Source organism: Dermacentor andersoni, unplaced genomic scaffold (genome assembly GCF_023375885.2).
Source record: "Dermacentor andersoni unplaced genomic scaffold, qqDerAnde1_hic_scaffold ctg00000044.1, whole genome shotgun sequence".
In the NCBI taxonomy this organism is placed as follows: Eukaryota; Metazoa; Arthropoda; class Arachnida; order Ixodida; family Ixodidae; genus Dermacentor; species Dermacentor andersoni.
The window spans coordinates 655563-675840 of record NW_027314758.1 but is presented as its reverse complement, the minus strand read 5'-3'; the positions used below and the strand labels follow the sequence as shown (position 1 = coordinate 675840).

The following is a 20278-nucleotide window of genomic DNA, read 5'->3' as shown; positions in this document are numbered from 1 at the left end:
TGCTGGTCATACATTCAAACGGGCACCACACAGGGACCGAGATCCAAGCGGCACGAAAAGTGGACGCTGCCCCCGCATGCCCAATTAAAACGTAGGCGTAGCCGTGACGTCACGTTGGCGTCGCGCCAATGAGGCGGTCACGCCTGGGCGAGGGGAAAAGGCTTCTCTCCCTGCGGTCTCGCCCGCGCCGTCCGTCCAGCCCAAAACCGGTGTCGCCCATCGTTTTGTTTCGCTTCGTTCGCGTCGTCTGCTCTTCAGTCTCTGCCTTGGCTTCGGTGAGGTTGCGTTATCGCGGGGCGCTCAGACAAACGGAGGCGGCAGCAGTGGCGTTTCTTTCGCTTTCATCCAAAAGCAAGTCCGTGTAGCCCGTGGTTTTATTTTTTTGACCCAAAGAGGCGCCATGGTCGTCAAGGTGAGTCCAAGTGACCGCTGATTTGCCAACTAACGTATCATAGTTGCTCAACCGCGCCCCTCTAGAACAAATAGTCGAAACTGCGGCAGTCTCCCGCGTCCAAATTTTAAGAGCTAACAGTCGAATCAGCCCTCTGTCTATAAGAGGTACACCAGAAGTTTGCACCGGAATTCCGCTGCTTCATCGATTTTTTTCCCCTCTCGAAAACATGTCCCGCAAAATATTATGCATATAATGGTCGGAGCACCGTTGCGTGATTTTGAAATTTCGGACCCCAGGGAAGTTATTAAACATGAACATCAACGCAGCTGTGCTGAATGTCCGGCTTTGTCTAAAAGAAAGTAGATGAGGCTGTCGGCCTAAAGAGATGATAGCTAATTTCACTGCGGAAGGATACTGTATCGACGCGCGATATTGGAAGCAATACCGCGCAATGGTTGAAATTTCTACATAACACTATGACCTTGGAGGTGAAATCAACGCACTTTCAATGCATCAACTGCAACATCCAGATCCGTCGCAAAAGCAGACCCTTTTTAGTAATTTATAGCCTGAATAAAGGACCTCCTTTTCACGGATCGTTGCGGAAGGATACTGTATGCGTTCGCGGTGCAAAGAAGTAGGTCACACCTGTCACTTTCGCTCAGCTTTCGCGGCTCCTATCTGAAGTTTGGCTCCAACATAAAGCCATTTACAGCTTCGAGGACAAAAGAAACAACGAAATTTCAGCAATTCGAATACGTAGTGGCGTTCAAAACATTCAGACGGCACGCGCATTGCCCATCGTCTGCAAAAGTGAAAGTTCTAGAACAAGAATACTCTCGAACAACCAACTGCCTGAAATGATAACAGAGTGGTCCTGACGGATCCCCATGGTTTTCTACGGGCTCTATGTGAGTTTGAAGTTAGCCTTTTTTTTTTTTTAGGTTTCGCGAATTTTCCATCTCTTATGCAGCGATTTACGTACTGTAAAGTTCCAGAGCATAAACTCAGGGTAATATTTAGTTGGGTTTGTAAGAATTGGCTCTTGGTTTATTTGCGCCTGCAATAATGCGCTTAAACAGATCGATAACAAATCAGATTCTGGGCTGTTAGGTGGCAAAACCACCATCTGATTATAAGGCATGCCTTATGGGGGGAGGGGGCTTCGGTTTAACTTTGAACACGCGGGGCACCTAAATTCAAGTACGAGAGCGCTTTTGCATTTCTCCGCCATCGAAATGCGGCTGCAATCGACGTCGCCATCTCGAGGTCAGCAGCGCAACGCACATTTACTATACAATATATTGCGGCGGTTAAACCGTCATAGAGTGCCGACAGTCATCACGTCGCGTCGACGTGACACGTCGACTTCTGCAATGCAGCTCATCTAGGGCACGAAAGGCGTACAGATACGAACACTTTCTTCTTTTTTACTTACTACTACCTGCGTTTGCCGAAGCTGGTGTATCTAGGCACTCGAAGTTGTCGTAGAACTGCAGCTGGACAGATTTATATTTAAGCGAATGGTGCACGATGGCGGGTCGTTTCTTTCCAACAATATATGCATGAAAGCATCGGCCTATGCTAGGACGTGCCAGGTTCCAAGTGGGGCAGGAATGTAAAAAAAAGTGTATACAAAATTTTTTTTATAAAAGTCCATGTGGCTACGGTATAAAACACGTGGACTAGAAGATGTCCTTAGCAGCGACGCTCCCATACGCGTTGTGTATTTCACAGCGATAACGATGAACGGCAGCACCGAGAGATAGAGCCGCAGTATCAGAGTCGACCTCTAGCACTTGAAAAAACTAAGCGATAACAGATAGTGTGAGGCTTTAACAATGACAGCGTTACGCGTAATCTCCACGGCGGCGTTCGAGAATGCTACTTTTTAATGTGCGAGTACGGCGTGTATCACGTTTTGCTAAACTTCGGACCTAAAATCGTCGCTAAATTTATGGTGCGAAGGGAGATAGGTGCACAAGCAATTTCTTTCCATTTTTTTCTCTTTGACGGCGGGACTTGACGTGTCTTGGTATTGGTTGAAATGACGCTGCCCAGTAAGACCTATAAGCTAACGCATTTTCTTTATTATTCCTTTAAAATTATTGTTGTTCTTATATTGCACGTATTTTTTAATATCTTCTATCGCACATAAAATTTAATCCTTGAACTGGTTTACTCGAAGAGGCGGACGTTACTTCCACGAGAAATGAAAACGCGCAACCGACTAATATAACAAAATTACGCGAATTGAGCCTTTGACTAAATACCTTACGGCACATTATGCAATTTCGTAATTGTAGCCCGTTAGTTTCTAAGGCTATCCACTCGGATCAAATTGTCGGGATGACAGCAGTATGGAGATAGTTATTCCCAGAGTGTTGAATCCAGTGTCGTAGTATTTTTTTCTATTATATATTTTTTTTCTTGAGGGGGGGGGGGAGGGGGACGGGTAGCAGAGAGATGGTTAGCACTTGACAGAGGAAGGGTGAGGGGGATGGTGGGCAGGTGGGTGTTATCACACGTTGTAACACAATCCCCTTTGCCCCCCCCCCCCCCCTCCTTTCTGGTTATGCCACTGGATTCAACTGCCTGAAACCAGCTAAAACTTCCATCCGAGATGAAGCCGTAAGGAAGTTGCATTCTTCTGACGCGCACTTCAGAGGTATGTGTAAGTAAGTTGTGCCTCGGTTGCCTAAGCATCCCCAGACTTCTAATTACCTGCTTCTCATTTTTCTACTCGACACAACAATCTTTCTGGCGAAACTTCTAACCTGTTTCAACCAGTACGTTAAACACGTCCGCATCCACCAAGCCGTACTTTAAAAGTATTTTCCTGTTCGAAACGCTCTCTGCCTTGTTTGTTCTACGAGCGTTTCCTTTGCCACAACAGTCCGCAGACTGGCACGAACCATGGATGCCTCCGCTTTCAGTTACAAGAAAAAAAAAATTGTTTTAACAGCGCAGATGCGTTTCGTCACGCATTCTGACATGCGTTTTGCGCGGTTATTTATATAAGAATCTTATATAAAGGGACGTATTAGTTGGGGTCAGTGATTGCAGCGCGCCACTGTGAAATAAGGCACTCGGACACAAAGAAAAGACGAAGACGGCACTGCATACGCTCCATCGTGGGAGGAAAACCAAACCAATCAATCGCGTACGTTCTTCATGTCCGAGTGTCTTATTTCACAGTGGCGCGCTGCAATCATTCGCCACGTACAATCGACTAGCCCCAACCTTAGCAGCTATAGTTAGGGGCCGCAAATTGATGGTAATCTGATCGCACCGCTGTGCACGTGATGTTTTCTTGAACGGAAGACAACCGAATTGTTAACTCGCTTTTCGAAGGAGACCTGGGCCGCGATGATGCGACCATCCTATTCCAATTATTTTCCTTTTTTGTGCTTCGTCATTGGCGCGAGCGGCGCTCCTACGTCATCGGCAGCTAGGTTTGGTAGGCCGAGAGCTGTGAAAGGTAATAGAGGAATAGATTTAAGGCGAAAATAATCGTTACGTTATGCCAACCTTGCGTCGTTGCGTCACCCCCCGTTGCCACCCCGCACGCACCTATGGCGCGGCTAAATCTTCTACCTTGCTTCAATCTTGCATTCTTGAAGCACACTCCATCTTCGCCAAGCGTCGCTACAGTGACTGCACCCGTAGGCGCGCCCATTGAAGCACCCTAAGGCACCCGTTTCCTTTGCAACTGCTGCTACTGCAGCTTCCCTCCATCTCGAATGCGCCAATATGACGAACGCAAAAAAAGTATGCATGAATTGGCAAAAATATGTTGAACAAAAGGAAGAACGACAACGCCGACCGAAAAAAGATAGGTTAAAAACTTTTAAGGCGTGCGGCTTCCGCACGGAAGCCTTGTTCACGAAGCGTCTCAATACTCTGTAACCTGCACTTTGTTGGGTTTCGTTTTCCGCTGTTTCGTTCAACATGCTTCCTCCCGACCATACGCTATGTCGTCGAGCAATCGATTTTATTGCTAAAAATAAATGCCGGCCGTCACAATATATATATATATATATATATATATATATATATATATATATATATATATATATATATATATATATATATATATATATATATGTTGTCATATAAGACGTTTCTATGTTTTATCTTCAAGTAATTTCTGAAATATTGTTACAGCAAAAGCTGTATATGACTGACCTTCCGTAGATTTTTCGGCGTCCGGCAACACAAATGGACTTAGCGATTTCTAACAAACCCATACGGGTACAGTGCGGCGCCGCAGATGTCAAAATGCGGAACAGATTAGAACGCTCACCGTGAACAACAGCGTGACGTCAAGGTTATCGCAGTACATAAGCAGGAGAGCTATCGGCGCTAAAAACAGTTGCGTTATCATTGGGGCCAACACGTATAGTTCATACACCCGAAGAGCAACATGCGTACGTGGAGCGCCGGAGGGAGCAGCAACGAGAGTGTAAACGGCGCCGGCGCGAAAGGACCACCGACGAAGGACGTTCCCGCAATGCTGAACGAAAAGGACAATCGCGAGCCCGGGCACTTCCGAACGAGCAACGACGCCAGACTCGCAACGCAAGAAATGACAACCGTTCCACTCTGTGAAGATGGAATGGCAGCGAAGGCACTTTGCTTTTCGTTTGAGAGCTTCGACTGTCATCAGATTTCGCTGCCATTCCATCTTCACCTGCAGAGTGGAATGGTTGTGATATATTAGAATCAATTTGAACCGCGACAGCCGTAATGGAGAGTTATACTAATGGATGAGACTAGGTGAACTTGCAACACAGCTTGCACACGGCACAGCTTTTATCCACCGTTGTATACAAGGAGTAAGGACTCATGGTGACATCCACGCACGAACAAGGAATAACTTATGCACGCGGACATGCAGTCTGGTTCCATTCTCCTCCCTCTTTTTTTTTTCTATTCTTTCCGGCCACAAATCGTCAAAGCCGAGGACGACGCACACAAAACCGCGTGGCGAGCCTCAAAGGGACGCTTATACGCACGCATGGCATCCGGCCGGCACGGAATAACGGCGCTCGCTTTGACGTCGACCGTGTAGGCGCCCAGTCACGACCACGGACCCAACAGCACAAACATATACGCAAGCTCTCGTAAGCACGCACCAACGCACACGCATACACACGAGCGCTTGCTCCGAGGCCTGTTCAGCAGTACGTGCGCTGGCTGCCTCGATCGGGCCGACCTTCGATCGTGACGCCGCCCCGCGGACGAGGGACGCGTCTTTGGGACGTGATTCGTCCCCGCGATGCTCACGTTTCGCCGACCGCCGCCACCACATCTGCGATGGGTGTGGACGGAACACGATGTGCAGGGCGACGCATGGACTCGTTGGACTAACTGCCCGGGGTCAGCCCAGGACGACTCCTGTTCAGGCGTACACTTTCTACGGGCGGAATCTGCAGCGAACATTTCGGTCTTCACGGCATGGACATATAGCGTGACTCTATCTATAATAAAATCAGATTAATGACCCTTTAGCATCGGTGTCCCACGAGTATTAAGCAGGAACGCTGCCCCGAGAGTGATACTGCGCTCAGATGGGTATAAGAGCTTGGGCTGTGCGTTAGGTTAAGGTAGTTCAAAAATGGAAGCGAGAAAATTAAACTCCTCGCAATTGTATTTTTTTTTTCCCTTTGCGGATGCATGACGTCGGAAACTCGAAATTTCGAAACATCTGAAAAATTCGATAACACACGTGCACGCAGTGAAACCCAGCAAGAAGAAATGATTCGTCGCTTTTCTAAATGAAGTTAAACTGCTAGCGAGGTGCAGATACAGAGGAGGCATCAACGTCTGTTTCGCTTATAGATGTGAATGCGAATACAGTGGTCGCTTTCAACCCCGGGCGCCCTCGTTTATCTCGACAACAGACAGCGGATAGGACCATCGATAACTTTCGCGAAACTTCCGATACGTGCAAGCGCGTCCTGCGCTGTGCGATAACATTTGTTAGGCAGTGAAACGCGGTCAGCCGATAAGGATAAACAAGTACACGTGTCAATGAGATATGTTCGCTGACTCGCCTAATTTTGACTCCTAAGGCGAAGTTTGTTTCAAATGCAAGATGTGCCAATGCATATGCCATTGTCTCAGCTACTCCACCCTGAAGGTAATGGTACAAGCGTTTCCCCATTTGATTAAGAATGAATCTGACTCCTCTTTGTTGTTTGGAAAGATATGAAGTGGCGTAGACTTACTGCTTATCAATACAGCAAGTTACGTTGTAGTTAAGTGATACTCTATTCTCCGCTATTTTACCTTCCTTCTTTTTTTGTATTGTTAATTTCATGCACTCCTTGCATTTCATGCATAGTGGGCCCTTAGGTGGACCATTTTCGCACTACTCATCATTTAATAATCAAAACAACAAACGTGCAATTGTCAAAGAGAGGCTAAAAAAACTAGTTGATCTGTTTTAGGAAATCGTTCATATAATATACCAGAAAGGACTCTTACCACGAGAAGATACCTGTTATGCGAGAAAAGACGAAGAAATAAACGATGGGTGGCGACACCACCTTAAAATTCTCGTACCAGCTTTCGCGATGTCATGAATATTGACGTTACGGGGCACATGGAAGGGAGGATCATGCTCCCATTCTCATCAACTGTAGTTAACTATTTATCGGCAGAGATAAAGTATATTGCATTCTAAAAGAGCCATAGTCTGAACTTAGCAAGTTTCATTATGTTTACTGAGCGAAAACGGCCAAAATACGAGAACAAAGATACTTTGAAATCCCTGACGTCACAGTGAGGTTGCGGAGTACCGGCGCGAAATTAAAAAAATAAAATAACACAATGACTTTCATTTGCTCATTTAATAATCAACCTATTACCGAGAAATTAATGAAAGTTAAATTCTGAAACAACGCTTTATTAATCTAGACTGATTTAGCGTTTCTGTTCAGTGTCGCTTTAAATCGAAAAGTAGTTAGTTGACCGCGTTCGGCGACCTTGAAACGCACGGTAGCTCTCGCGGCAAAAAGCAGGAAACCGACCGCGCTTGTGAACAGGCACACGTGTACCGCACGGCGTTCCATCCTCGAGGGACGCCGCACGCCCGCTGTTCATCCGAGACATGTGTAAACACTCTCGAACCACACGGCGCAACGGCGGGGAAGAGACAACGCGCTCTCGCTCGCAAAACAAAGGAGGCGCGGTCTTGCAAACGAGACGCAACACAGAGCCGCGACTTGTCTTGGCTGAAGCCGGGATGACAGGCAACGGCACACGCCCGGTTCTCCATTGCGTCCGGGCAGAGTTGAGTCGTCAAAGGGTGTCGTTTGTGCGACATGCCCCGTTGTGTACGTGCGTCAGTAAAACTCGGCCTTCGCGTGCCTTCCAGCGCGGATTGAAAAAAGAAGACGCTTTTCGCCCGACAACGCATGCTGGCCCCTGGAGGGGCGTAATTGGAGAAGACGTGCCATGATCAGCAGTCAATCCGAAGCCGTTGTCTGCTTAATTGTGCAACAGCCGGGAATGCGCGCGACGGCACAATATGGAGTTTCAACTTGTCCGTAAAGGTATTGCCATTTGGTGGAGCACCGGGTTATCGGAGTGGTGTAATGCACAACAGCGCTGATAGCGACATCTTGTGACGCAGAGTTTGAAAATGAGGACACACAAAGCCAATACAGAATTGACGCACTATATTACACTTAAGGAAACTGCTGGCGTAAAGCTTCGGTAGCGACGTGACGGTTAACGTGCATTCCTTTTGGGATTTTTCTTCAACTGAACAGACACACAAGACGAAAAATGTTTCAAGTGCACCGTAGTTGGCCAAATTGTCACAAGGTGTGTCTACCAGCTTGTGACGTCATCATTAAAAATAAAATAGATAGGAAATTAGGAAAAGTATGAAAAAGAGCTTGGTGGCGCAGCCCACCACCGCGTTTCAAAGCTAGGGGACGATCGTCGCATACATTCATCCATCTATCCATCATGATGATCATCATCTACCGTCCACGAGCTCCCGTAACTCGGTAATCTGTAAAGAGAGAACATGCCTTCGCGTATGTGGGTCATGGACTCTCCTATAGCCGTATGGCGCCCCCACTCGTGTCTATAGTATAGCGTTACCAATAACAGGCGCCCGTCGTTGCAGCTTTGCTCGAGGGTTCGAGAAGACACGGCGCCCACGTCTCATTAAAGTGGGCTGTATCTAATCTCTATTTCTCGCTCCCTTTTTTGCATCTAGTTTGATAAGTTATATTGTCGCCTCTGATGGCGTCAGCGCACATCCACTGGTAACCGTGATTTCTTCCCAATTTGACCTAATAACTACCTGTCCGACGCAGAATAATAAAATAAAAAAAAATGCAAAGGATGGATGAGTGGATAGATAGATAGATAGATAGATAGATAGATAGATAGATAGATAGATAGATAGATAGATAGATAGATATATAGATAGATAGATAGATAGATAGATAGATAGATAGATAGATAGATAGATAGATACTTGAAACAAACATGTAAAAGGATACGAAACTTACGTTCGATAAATAAATTGGAATAGTGAATCGATTCCCTCCTTTTTTATTTAATAGCTCACTTACTCCAGAAATGCCATAAAAATTTAAATATTGTTTGATTCTAAGTGCGCATTTGACTCCGACCTATGGACATGGGAAAGCTTACGGCGACTTCATTTCCTATCCACAAACGGTGCAATGCATAATAAAAATAACAAAACAAATGAACCGTACGATGCCAGCATGAGTGGAACTTAGACCAGCAAAATCACACAAACTAAATAAATAAATAAATAAATAAATAAATAAATATGTGAGGGTACTTAGAGAATATGCTTTATAGTGGCATGCACCTAAAGCAGGAGCTGACCTGACGACAAGAATAATATTGACGATGGTGACACAACAATGTGACGGCATAGCAGATGATGATAATGACCATGGTGACACGATGGTGGCACGATTATTGCGGCGGCAGACCTACGACGACACCGACAACGATCTATAGGCACGATGATAGTGGCGGTGCGATGACGACATCATGATGGCCTACGGCGACATGAAGTTAAGGCTCACATAAATAGCATGTCCGAGATCTATTCCTGGATGGAAACCGCTTTTAACGCGCTAGCGTTAAGGGCCCCGTATCACGATATATCCGATGTCGGCGTCGGACGTCACTTGGCGAAAAGTAATTCCGAACCACAACCACGCAGGCCCTCCGCGAGGCGCAGAGCCGTTACTGAACTAATTGAGTTCCTCAAAGTAAACTGCGAAGAAAAATCGCAATGTACGACCCGAACACAACCTACAGATATTGATAGCGTCGGAGTTTAATTTGAATACATACCCGAAAACGGAATTCTGCTACGCGGAAACTGTGAAGACACGATTACGTCAGACGTGATTAAAATAAACGCGATTGCGATACCTGCGACGGACGTCACGAAACTGGGCTGTAGTGCCCTTAACCGTCGCGGCCTATAAGACACGAATAAACGAACACTCAAACGCGCTAATAGGACCACCGGCGAGCCCCCTCCACTGCCCGTTTTAACGCCCGATCCCAAGCAAAACGCGGCAACACGCCGGACAGCTGGACCTGCCGCACACCCACAGCCTTCGGCGTGCACGCAGTGAACGTGATACGCATAAGCCCCTTGTGACCGGCGAACTTCAAGTCACGTCCATGCGCGATCAATTCATGTATAGGCGCGGGGGCCGCTTCACCCTTTCCCGCCCTCTCCTCTCGCTTTCCCGGCGGTGACCCGTGAAACCCGCGACCTGGATGCATGCTGCGCTGTTGCTGCACACACAGGCGTGCAGGTTGTTGCCCGCTGGGCGATGGATGGAAAGCCGTGCGCAACGGAAGCTCTCCCCCCTCCCTCCGCTTCCAATTATTTGCTCGTTGCTTTGGGCAGACCCGCGGCCAAGACCCAGTTCGGGACGTGGCCAAGCGCGAGACGCAACTGGCTTACATACTGGCCGTTGATTTGCGCCGGCCAGCCATAGCATATAGTACGTTGCTTGCTCTGCCAACTCGACTACAGCTGTGGATCAAGTGCAGGGCTTTTCTATAGGCACCGGGCGGCCGCGAACGGCAGCGCCGCGAACGGCAGAAGTTAGAGTAAACGTCACTTACAGGGCGTGCGCAGGCAGAGGGACCTCAATCGGTCCTTCTGTCTATATGTACGTACGCGCTGTAAGTGATGTCTACAATGGAATACTAACTAGCCCGTACCCAAACCCTGCCACAGAAGTTAGAGCACTGGCATGCGAAGCAGACGATGGGACGAAGGCGATCACGGTGCATCCAGTGAATTCGCACTGCGGGTTTTAAGGCTTGAGGTACCGGAAAACGGCATTTTCGTGGGTCTGCTTTCGAGAAAGGTCGCACTTGTACGAAGCAGACCACATTCATGGCACCATGTAATATATAAAGCAGAAAATTAGGGTAGATTGAGATGCAAATGCACTCCGCCAACAATGGCGGAGTGCACCGTGGTTAGCTAAGACGTGAAGCACCAGTTAATCATGTAAATAGGGGAAGAGCAAACAATAATTACGGACGATGTATGAAAAATGCGTAAAATACGTACCGTTGGTATCCAGGAGGAGCACGGGGGAAGCGGGAGATGTAAATTCAAGACGATAAGCAAAACAACAACAAGGTAAAAACTGGAGCCAACGTTTCGACAAGCGGACTTGTCGAAACGTTGGATGTGGAACCTGGATGCGTGCCTCTGGGTACGTGCCTCTGGGTACGTGCCCCAGGGGCCAGCGGGCATCGGCCGTTCTTCAATAAACCTTTTTGACGTCATCTTTGGTCACTGCTAGTATCACAAGAACGTGACACCTATACACGGGGACACTCACGTAATGCGAATTTTTCTTGCAAATCGGGGTCGGCGTCGAAGTTGTGGTTTTTTTCAGGCTCTCAAAAAAGCGCGTTCTTGCCAAATATGACCTTTAACATCGCGTTTGTGCGCTTTAAGGGCTTTGCATGGGAAATATTGAGCTAAAAGGCTTTCGCTGCTACTGAAGCGGTTTATGAAGCCTGTTCTGATTTTCTCGTTAATCATACTATGAAGAAGTATTTGTAAGAAGACTGCAAATATTACCAGAGCGACTACAGTGGATATGAGCGATAACACGTAGGCTTGTTCGTGTATTATTGGCCTCCAATAGCACTTCTGGGTCTAGAGCCGGTCGCTGTAGGATCGAACAGTACGCACACGCTTCTCTCGTGCCGACGCCAGCTGCAGTCGAGCACCTTTACAACAAACGCCTCTAGAACGGAATTACCCGTATAACGAAGCACTCGAGGGCACTATAGCTTCCATTCGGCCGCTTCACAGAATTAATGACAATGTACCTGGCCATACCAGTTGCTGCATGCATGGTTGGGTCGAACCGTGTGCATGCTTCTCTCGCGCCGACGCCAGCTGCAGTCGAGCACTTCTACAACGAACGCCTCTAGAACGGTATGACCCGTATAACCAAGCAGTCGTGTGTGCTTGAATGACTTTCTTCCTTGCGTCACGAGCGGGAGCGCGTCAGTTTGTCCCATTCTCGCCTCGGGGCAGATAATGCTTTGGGACGTTGTGTTAAACTGCACCCCCGCCTTCGGGGTCGACTCTCATCCCCCAGTCATTACCACGTAGCAGAATGCTACGAAGACGCTGCGAGACGTCGTACCGCCTTCGGGTTCGACCCAGGTAGTACCATTTCTTTCCGGAGTAAAAAATTCACCGACGATTACGATACACCCTAATGCGAAATATATAGGTGTTTGCATTTCGCGATACATTGGCTGGCGCGGACAATGTGTCTCGTGGGGTGCATTGCAAATGGAGCGAAGTGTGGCCCGACTATACCTCGCTCATCGGGAGATCGCGAGAGGCAGCAAGTGGGTGACGCGTAGGCGCGATTCACAGCAGTCGCCGCAGACAGACCTCCGCTAATGCAGTGCTTTGTTTCCATATGTGATATCAGTGGACGCGCTCTCCGCACGTCATCGGTGAACAGACGACGGCGCGCTATTCTACTGCCGTCTTTCATCCGCCGCTGCGCGTTCGCTCTTTCATCCTTCGCTGTGCTCGTTCACTCGCTTACGCCGACGCTCAACGCAGGAACGGGCGCCCAGGAGCTGCTCTCTCAAATTATGGACAAAAAAGAAAGAAAAAGGAAAACGGTGTCGTACGTCTAACTTATTTGTTTATTGAGCTGCTTCGCCGATCACACACGTGTCGGCAAGTTCCCGTTCTTGGGGCGAAATGCGAAAACACCCGTGTGCTTAGATTTAAGTGCACGTTAAAGAATCCCAGGTGGTCAAAAGTTTCGGAGTCCTCCACTACGGCGTGCCTCATAATCAGAAAGTGGTTTTCGCACGTAAAACCCCACAATTTAATTTAAGTTCCTGTTCTCAGGTCCATTGTAAGTAATTTTGTCTTTGCAATACTTCGTCATTTTTAATGTCTTATAAGCAAGCCCAATCTTCAGTCATGGTCCATTTCAATGCTTCGTCATTTTTAATGTCTTATAAGCAAGCCCAATCTTCAGTCATGGTCCATTTCAATGCTTCGTCATTTTTAATGTCTTATAAGCAAGCCCAATCTTCAGTCATGGTCCATTTCACAGAGCTTATAGCGCGACGAGAGCCGTCGATGGCGCCAGGTGGCAAAACACCGGTGCGCTTGCGTTAGCCGTCGATGCGCAGCAGACAGCCATGTGCCGGACGCAACTAGAGTTGGGAAGCCCGAGGAAGGAAAATGTACCCCGAAAAGAAGAGTGATGCGCTAAGACGGCAAAAGGGCGACTACGAATCTGAGTGTTCGCCTGCGCGTAGCCCAAGCTCAGAGCCTTTACAGCTGCGGAGGTGAAGACAGGCAATTTTCACGGGACACGAAGCTCTTGCGTATGAACGGCTCCTTTATCAATGCCAGAACTATTACGCGATAGCAAAGCGGTGTCGGAAATGTACAATGCTCGGCGATTGAAACGCAATATTGGGAGCGCATAGCTGCCACCATTTCCTTTCTTTCTTACGCCACAGGTGAGTACTATATAGGTGATCGCCGTGAGACCAAATGCAGTCACCCTGCGTCACAAAGGTTCTCGCTTTTACTGTACACCACGATGCATCAGTTCGGTGTCACCAGCGCTTACAGTTATGGCAAAAAGCGCCAGCGACTATGTGCTTCGAGTATCGCGTTTCAATTGCCGAGCACTGTATACGTATTGTTGCCTACGGAGCAGGCATATCCAGTCTTTCCGCCGCTCCATCATGTGAGGCCGCGATGATAAACGATTGGTGTGGATGGCCTAGCCGGCCTCAGTCATGTTTCAGCAACCGTTCGTGCACCTGAAAACGCAGCGTGTTTGATCAGATTCGGTTTCACTTGTTATTTTATTTCGGCAGCGCAAAACAAGCAAACAAACGAACAAAAAACGACGGAACATATTAAATCAACGTAGCTGGCGGCAGTGCCTGCTGATACCGGCCCGGCGTCACATTATATTGCATTCGTGGCGCCACGCTAGTGCCGCACCAAGTGCCTTCTGGTTGGAGCGTATTTGAAGGCACACGAAACGTCTACGGGGGGGGGGCTAAATCAGGACCCACATTCAGAAGAAAGGACTTGCTCTAGAAGCGTTCGTAAGAGCAAAGGCCAACAAATCGTGATGCCTGACATGTTATTGGCGAAGCCAGTGGCAAACAGCAGTTATGTAAACAAAAAGCTTTGCAAGTTCATCCTTGTGCAAAAAGATAAAGCTTCTTTCGTCTCTTCCACTCGCTTTACTTGCACAGCTGTCTGGTTGAATATAAACGTCCCTTCCTTGAATTCCTGTGCGTAAGTGCCACTGACAATTCCAGACGGGGCGGCCTGGATCGCCGACCCCGGCACTTGAGCGCTGACAGAAACGAACAAAATAATTTCTGCCGCTACTTCCCTCGAATCACTCACAAATTTGAACCTGCTTGCAAGTCTACACGACGCGCAGGCGATCGTCTTATTACGACGCCGATCGCTATTACGACGGGAGCACGCCCCAAAGGCACCATATAAGGGCAAGCTCTGGATCAAAACACCATTCGTTATACGGACCCCGGGCCCGCACCTACGTGAACGAACTACTACGCAATTCGTCCACGAGAGAAGCAGCTGGCAAAACCAACAGGGATCAGTCCGATCAATGGTCTCGTGACACAGGTTCGGGGATGACGAAGGAATTCCAGCCGCGCAATGAGCTTCAGGTCTCTTGTCATTGCCACAATGATCATCGCAATTAATGTTCACTGCAGCTACATGTGTATCAGAAAGAACACGAGAAATGTAGGGGTGAAAGGCATAATGGCACAGAATTTGCGCACACGGGAGGTTGCTCACAGGAGCCCCGACGTTACATGGGACGCGTAATAGGCGATAAGGGGGGAGGGGGGGAGAGGGACGACCGTCGGCCAAGACCGAGATTCGGCGCCGATCAAAGACAATGGGGACCGCGTGCTCATTACCGCGCGATCTCATCACTGCTCCGTCTATCCGCCCGCGGGGTCGTCTCGTCCTGTCAGCAGCGACGACAGTGACGACGGGGACACCTCGACTGTATACCGCTGCAGTATAACATGCGCTCGCTGCGCATCGCGCGTCAGATATCGGGGGCTCCTTGAAGACGCGCCGGGCAGCCCCCCCTTGTTTTGTATGGCGTGTCCGTGAGGGGCCAAGTGTGGCTCGCGTCGCTGATTGGAGTCTTCGCCCCCGACCGGGGACCCCCGACTGCGGTTCTTCTCGGGCCTTATAAAAGGCGGCGCGCCGCCCTGCAGCGACTTCAGCAGTTGGGCCGTGTACGCAAGGATGTACGAGTGCGAGTGGTTCGTGCGCGACTGCAGCTTCAGAGTTGAGGTAAGCCGGCAGTCGGGCGGTATACGTATGCCGTAGAGTTCAAACCCCCCACCACCCCACCCCCCCCCCCCAAAAAAAAAAGAAAAGAAGTGACCGGAGGGAACTCTGGTGCTGTAGTATCTATACGGGAGGTGCAAATATATACAGGGTGTTTCAGCGAACTTTCAAAAATCCTTAGAAGTTGCCTGTGGCAGATATCACCGGTCTAGTTCATGAGCTGGTGTACTCGAAGCGGCGGACACTACTTGCACAAAAAATTGAGATGCAAGATCGACGAATTAACAAGAATTCTCTAATTAACCTTTAAGCTAATTATCTTATGACCCATATTGCAATTTACAATTTATAGCTGTGGAATTCGCAAAGCGGATTCACTTGGAACGAATTTTCAAGATGACACCAGTTTCGAGATGTAAATTCCCAAAATTTGCGGAGAAATTCATTGGCGTTCCAGTTAATTTGTTAAGAATACGTCGTTTCATGCAATGAATCACACAAGTAACTGAACGCCAATGCATTTCTCCGCAAAATTCGGCAATTTATTTCTCGAAACTGGTGTAGTCCAGAGAATTCGTTCCAAGTGGATCCGCCTTGCGAAGTCCACTGCTAGAATTTGTAAATTGCAATGTGGGTCATAAGATAATTAGCTTAAAAGTTAATTAGTCCGTTTTTGTTAATTATTCGATTTTGCATTCCAATTTTTTGTGCAGCTAGTGTCCGCCGCATCCAGTAGACCGGCTCATAAACTAGAATTGAGCTATCTGCCGCAGCCAACCTTTAAAAAAATTTGAAAGTGTTCGCTGAGAGAGAGAGAGATAAGATAATGCAGAGAAAGGTGGGGAGGTTAACCAGATGTAGTTCCGGTTGGCTACCCTGCGCAGGGGGATGGTTTAAGGGGGATAAAAAGAGAAACAGAGTGGAAGGGGGAGATAGAAAGAAGGAGAGACATGCACGAACAAAGCGCGTACACTACAGAGCGGTAGGGGGCGGCATTCTTAGAGTCTGTCGTGAAGCGCCGTAGACCGCAGGAACCTTAATAACGCGAGTAAGGCCTTCAACACGGATGTTCTTTCGGAGCCTTGGCCTAAAGCTTTCAGTTCTGATAATGGACGGTTGTCCAACTGGTCCAGCACTCTGCACATCACTTGTCGCTGAGCACTATGTCGCGGGCAGACACAGGTAATATGTGCGAGCGTCTCGTCGATGTTGCATGTGTCGCACGTGGGGCTGTTGGCCATTCCAATGAGGAAAGCATATGATTTCGTAAAGGCAACGCCTAGCCACAAACGGTAGAGCATGATCTGTTCACGTCGTGGTAACCCAGGCGGGAGGTGCATCCGTATATCCGGAGACAACGAACGCAACCGACACATGGTGAAAACATTTGAGTCCGAAACACCCTGTATGTGACGGCTTCGTCTCCACGATAACGATGGCTAGCTAGCACGTGGATTAGCCTGGACGTTGGTCCTTCTGGCTTCAAATAGGTTTGTAACTTTGATAATTGATTATTTCCAGCAACCTTATTGCGCTATGAATGCCACAATTCGCAGTGATCACGTATATGGGGCAGAAGCTAATTGCCTCACTGCGCTTGAAGTATTATAATAGACGCTCTGGAAGTTTAGAATGATAAATTGCAATAAATAACGCCACAACAACGTTTGAAGACCCAGTTACGAAGATTAGACAAATCCACGTACTAACTAACCATCATGATGGGAAGCCTGACTCCGTCTCTGTGTGCTCTAGTAAGTTTTTTTAATAAACACTTTGCTACATAGCCGCCATGGTCGCTTAATGGTGATGGCGTATATACTACTGCTGAGTATGTAATCGCGGGTTCGCTGTGCCTTGGTTTCGATGGTGACGAAGTGAAAAAAGAAAAGGCGCTCGTGCACTTAAATTTAGATGCACGTTGAACAACTCCAAGTGATCAAAATTATTCCGGAGCCCTCCACAACGACGTCTTTCGTAGCACTAGCGTCGTTGTTGTGACGTTAAAGAAAGCACGAATAAATCAGTGAGGCGCTGCCAGTATAGGGACTTCTTTAAGATTTATAATTGGGCAGACTGGTAGGGGCTGATATGACGCGGTGAAAACGTCGTAAAGACGACGAAAAAAAAAGAAAAGAGATGGTGGAGACAGGACAGAATGAAGTCCCGCGTCATAACGTCCCTTTAATGCGCAGTCTAAGAAATGTTTGACAGCGCAAATTCTGAAAATGAGAAGTGCAAGAATGTGCTCGTAAGCTGCAATGTTTCACTGCGCCATAAGGTCTCTAAGAAACAAGCTTTTATATAGCGATGATTCTGCCCTAATAGTCCTCGTCATCGTTCGTAGATAGACTGTGTACAGTCCTGTGCCAATCGAATCAAACCTAGATACGTTTGAACGTTTTATGATCTCATAACCAGCGCTTCACTATCCTGCACTGCAGCTTCCTTCCATCGGCACTCGATTCTGTCGCTCTAGCAAACCGAGGATTACCTGTTCAAAGCACTATGTCCACCTCGAAGACTTCTTTCATAGCCTCAGTAGAATATCTCCTGCCCGCTCAATTTCGCAGCTTGTTTTCCCTGCCGTTCACATTGAGCAGGCCCGGACCGAACGGTATAGAGACGGGATTGCAAGGTGAATCGTGATAAGGCGTCACGCTTGTACGATGACGAAAATACGTGGTCGGCTCCCTTGCATGATGGTGAAAGTACACGGCCGGCTGCGCTCCGCTGCTTCCGAGATCCGCGACCTCTCACGTGTCTTCCTTTCGTTCACCGAATACGGTGGCCAAGTGACACACCTTGCTTTGTTGTCCCATCACAAAGATGCGCTTTCGCACGTCGGTCGTTCGCTGGTTGCGTTTGTTGTCTAACCAGTGTACGTTAGCGGCTGAAAGGAACGCGAGAGTGAGCGTCCTAGCAACAATAACCTGACCCGGACGCCCCGCAGTCTAGCTCTTTGTCAACGCCCCTCGCTTGGCAGCAGAGGGTCGTGGTTGCGTTGCGTGAAGTTCGCGTACGAATTGCGCGCAGCAAAGACCAGTTGGCTTGGGTCATTATTCGCAGCGTCGTTTCGATTCACAGGGGATTGCGCCATTTTGTCTGTCCTTAATGCGAGAACAAAGGCTTGTTGAGAGGAGATGTAGCCTCTTTGTTCGTTCAACGCAACCTTTCGCTTCCACTCAAACACACATTATCTGACAGACGTCCTCGTATCGATACACAGTGCCCTACACTGAAGATGCATTTCGTACTATGCACGCGGTTGGTAACAGTCTGCGATGACCGTATTCACTATCACGGCGAACCATACAGTTGTAAGATTAACCCTGTCAATCACCCACATGTGAACTCCATTTCGTTTACATATTATGTGTATAAGTTATATTATTTTTCTGTGTTATCTGCAACGAAAATGAATTCTGATGGGAAATGATAGTGGACGAAAAGATAATTTGAGATATATGGGAAGAAGTAATCACACGTGCGAAAAGGCAGCTTCAGTACCTAACGTTCCGGCCCCGTGGCACGGCTTTCGTGGGTGACGACAAGAGCGTTAGGAAGTCAAAGTTACGTTTCCGTATACGCGTGACTTCTTCCCCTGAATGCGCACCAGGCCTACCGAACTTTTTTTTTTCGAATATATTTGGAAATAGTGGAACTGACAGTGATCTGCTACAGACAGCCGTCAGTCGCACCTCGCGCCTCGAAGAAAGGCAGGACGCGTTTCGACTGAACGTTTGAACAACACTTTGCAATGTGGTGAACGCGGCTTAAATCATAGTTCCCGGACCTCAAAGAGGCGCGACGTTATCCTAACGCATTTGTCTCGCATTTAGCTCTAACTCATTATATATATATATATATATATATATATATATATATATATATATATATATATATATATATATATATATATATATATATATATATATATATATATATATATATATATATATTCTGCTTTTAAATAGGGATCAGTGGTGTGTAGCCATGGCTCATCAGCGATCCGCTGAAGGCCACAGTAAACGTGACGTCAGATTGACGCGCTAAAAGACCCACTCCACGGTGTCTAGGCATCTCGGAGTTACTTCGGTGTCAGCAAGGGTCTCTTGTCGCTGCACGGCGAACGAGAGAAAATGAGAGGGTGTGGAGGGGTGGTTATGAGAAATAGACCACACAGCTGGTCGCAGGTCACGTGCGAAAGCGTTTCAAAAGTGTGCGTCATTAGCGCGATGTCTGCTGCGGAAAACAGCGGGCTCCTCCCGCCGTCTGAGCACGCACACGATCTTCATGCGAGGACCATTCGGCACCGTGCAGGGCGGACGAGGCCGTTCAGGCAGTGCCGTCGCGGGAACCGCCCCGAAGGTCTCACGCCAGCGTCATGGTTGCTCGCACTTTCACGATGACGAGGTCTGGGGGGCGAAATGCATACGCGAAGGTGTTATCCTCCGCAGGTGACGGTAACAGTTCCTTTTCTTTCTTTTTTTTTAGACGAAAGTAAGTACAGCAGTCTTTGTCGCAGTATGCTGGCCAGGGATACTCTTTTTAACTTGGTGACATTAACACAAAAGTGCACTAATTCTTCCACTACGTAAATTAAACAGAAGGAAATGTAGGACTTTTACGGAAAGTTGCTAGTCCGTAGGTGTCAAAGGTAGACCGATGGGCTTTAACGAATGGGACGCCGACAACTAAGCTACACACGGCGCCGTGAAGTTAGTGTTGATCACTTATGCCGGTGTCCTCAAAGAACCGTTTAAAATGCGCTCGCGGCCTCGCGATGGGCTGCTTTAGAAGGCCACTAACCCAGCCCCTTGGCCCGTGAAAGAGGCCGATGTGAGTCAAGTAAATAGAGTTCGTGTTCGAGGCACTGTCTGTGTGTAATGTGCTATGCGAGTAAAGTAAATGCCGTTCGTATGCTAGGCATTATATACACGTAATCTGCTTGAGACAGTTCAAGA

The 20278-nt window shown here is 48.0% G+C and overlaps 1 protein-coding gene across 1 annotated transcript in view; it reads left to right on the top strand.

Annotated features, from left to right (window-relative positions):
- Positions 1–256: 256 nt before the first annotated feature.
- LOC140214441 (uncharacterized) overlaps positions 257–20278 on the top strand; it is a 111141-nt gene continuing 91119 nt past the window's right edge. The window contains 1 exon segment of the mRNA XM_072285797.1: positions 257–412. Coding sequence (XP_072141898.1) covers positions 401–412 — 12 coding nt within the window. The 5' untranslated portion in view covers positions 257–400.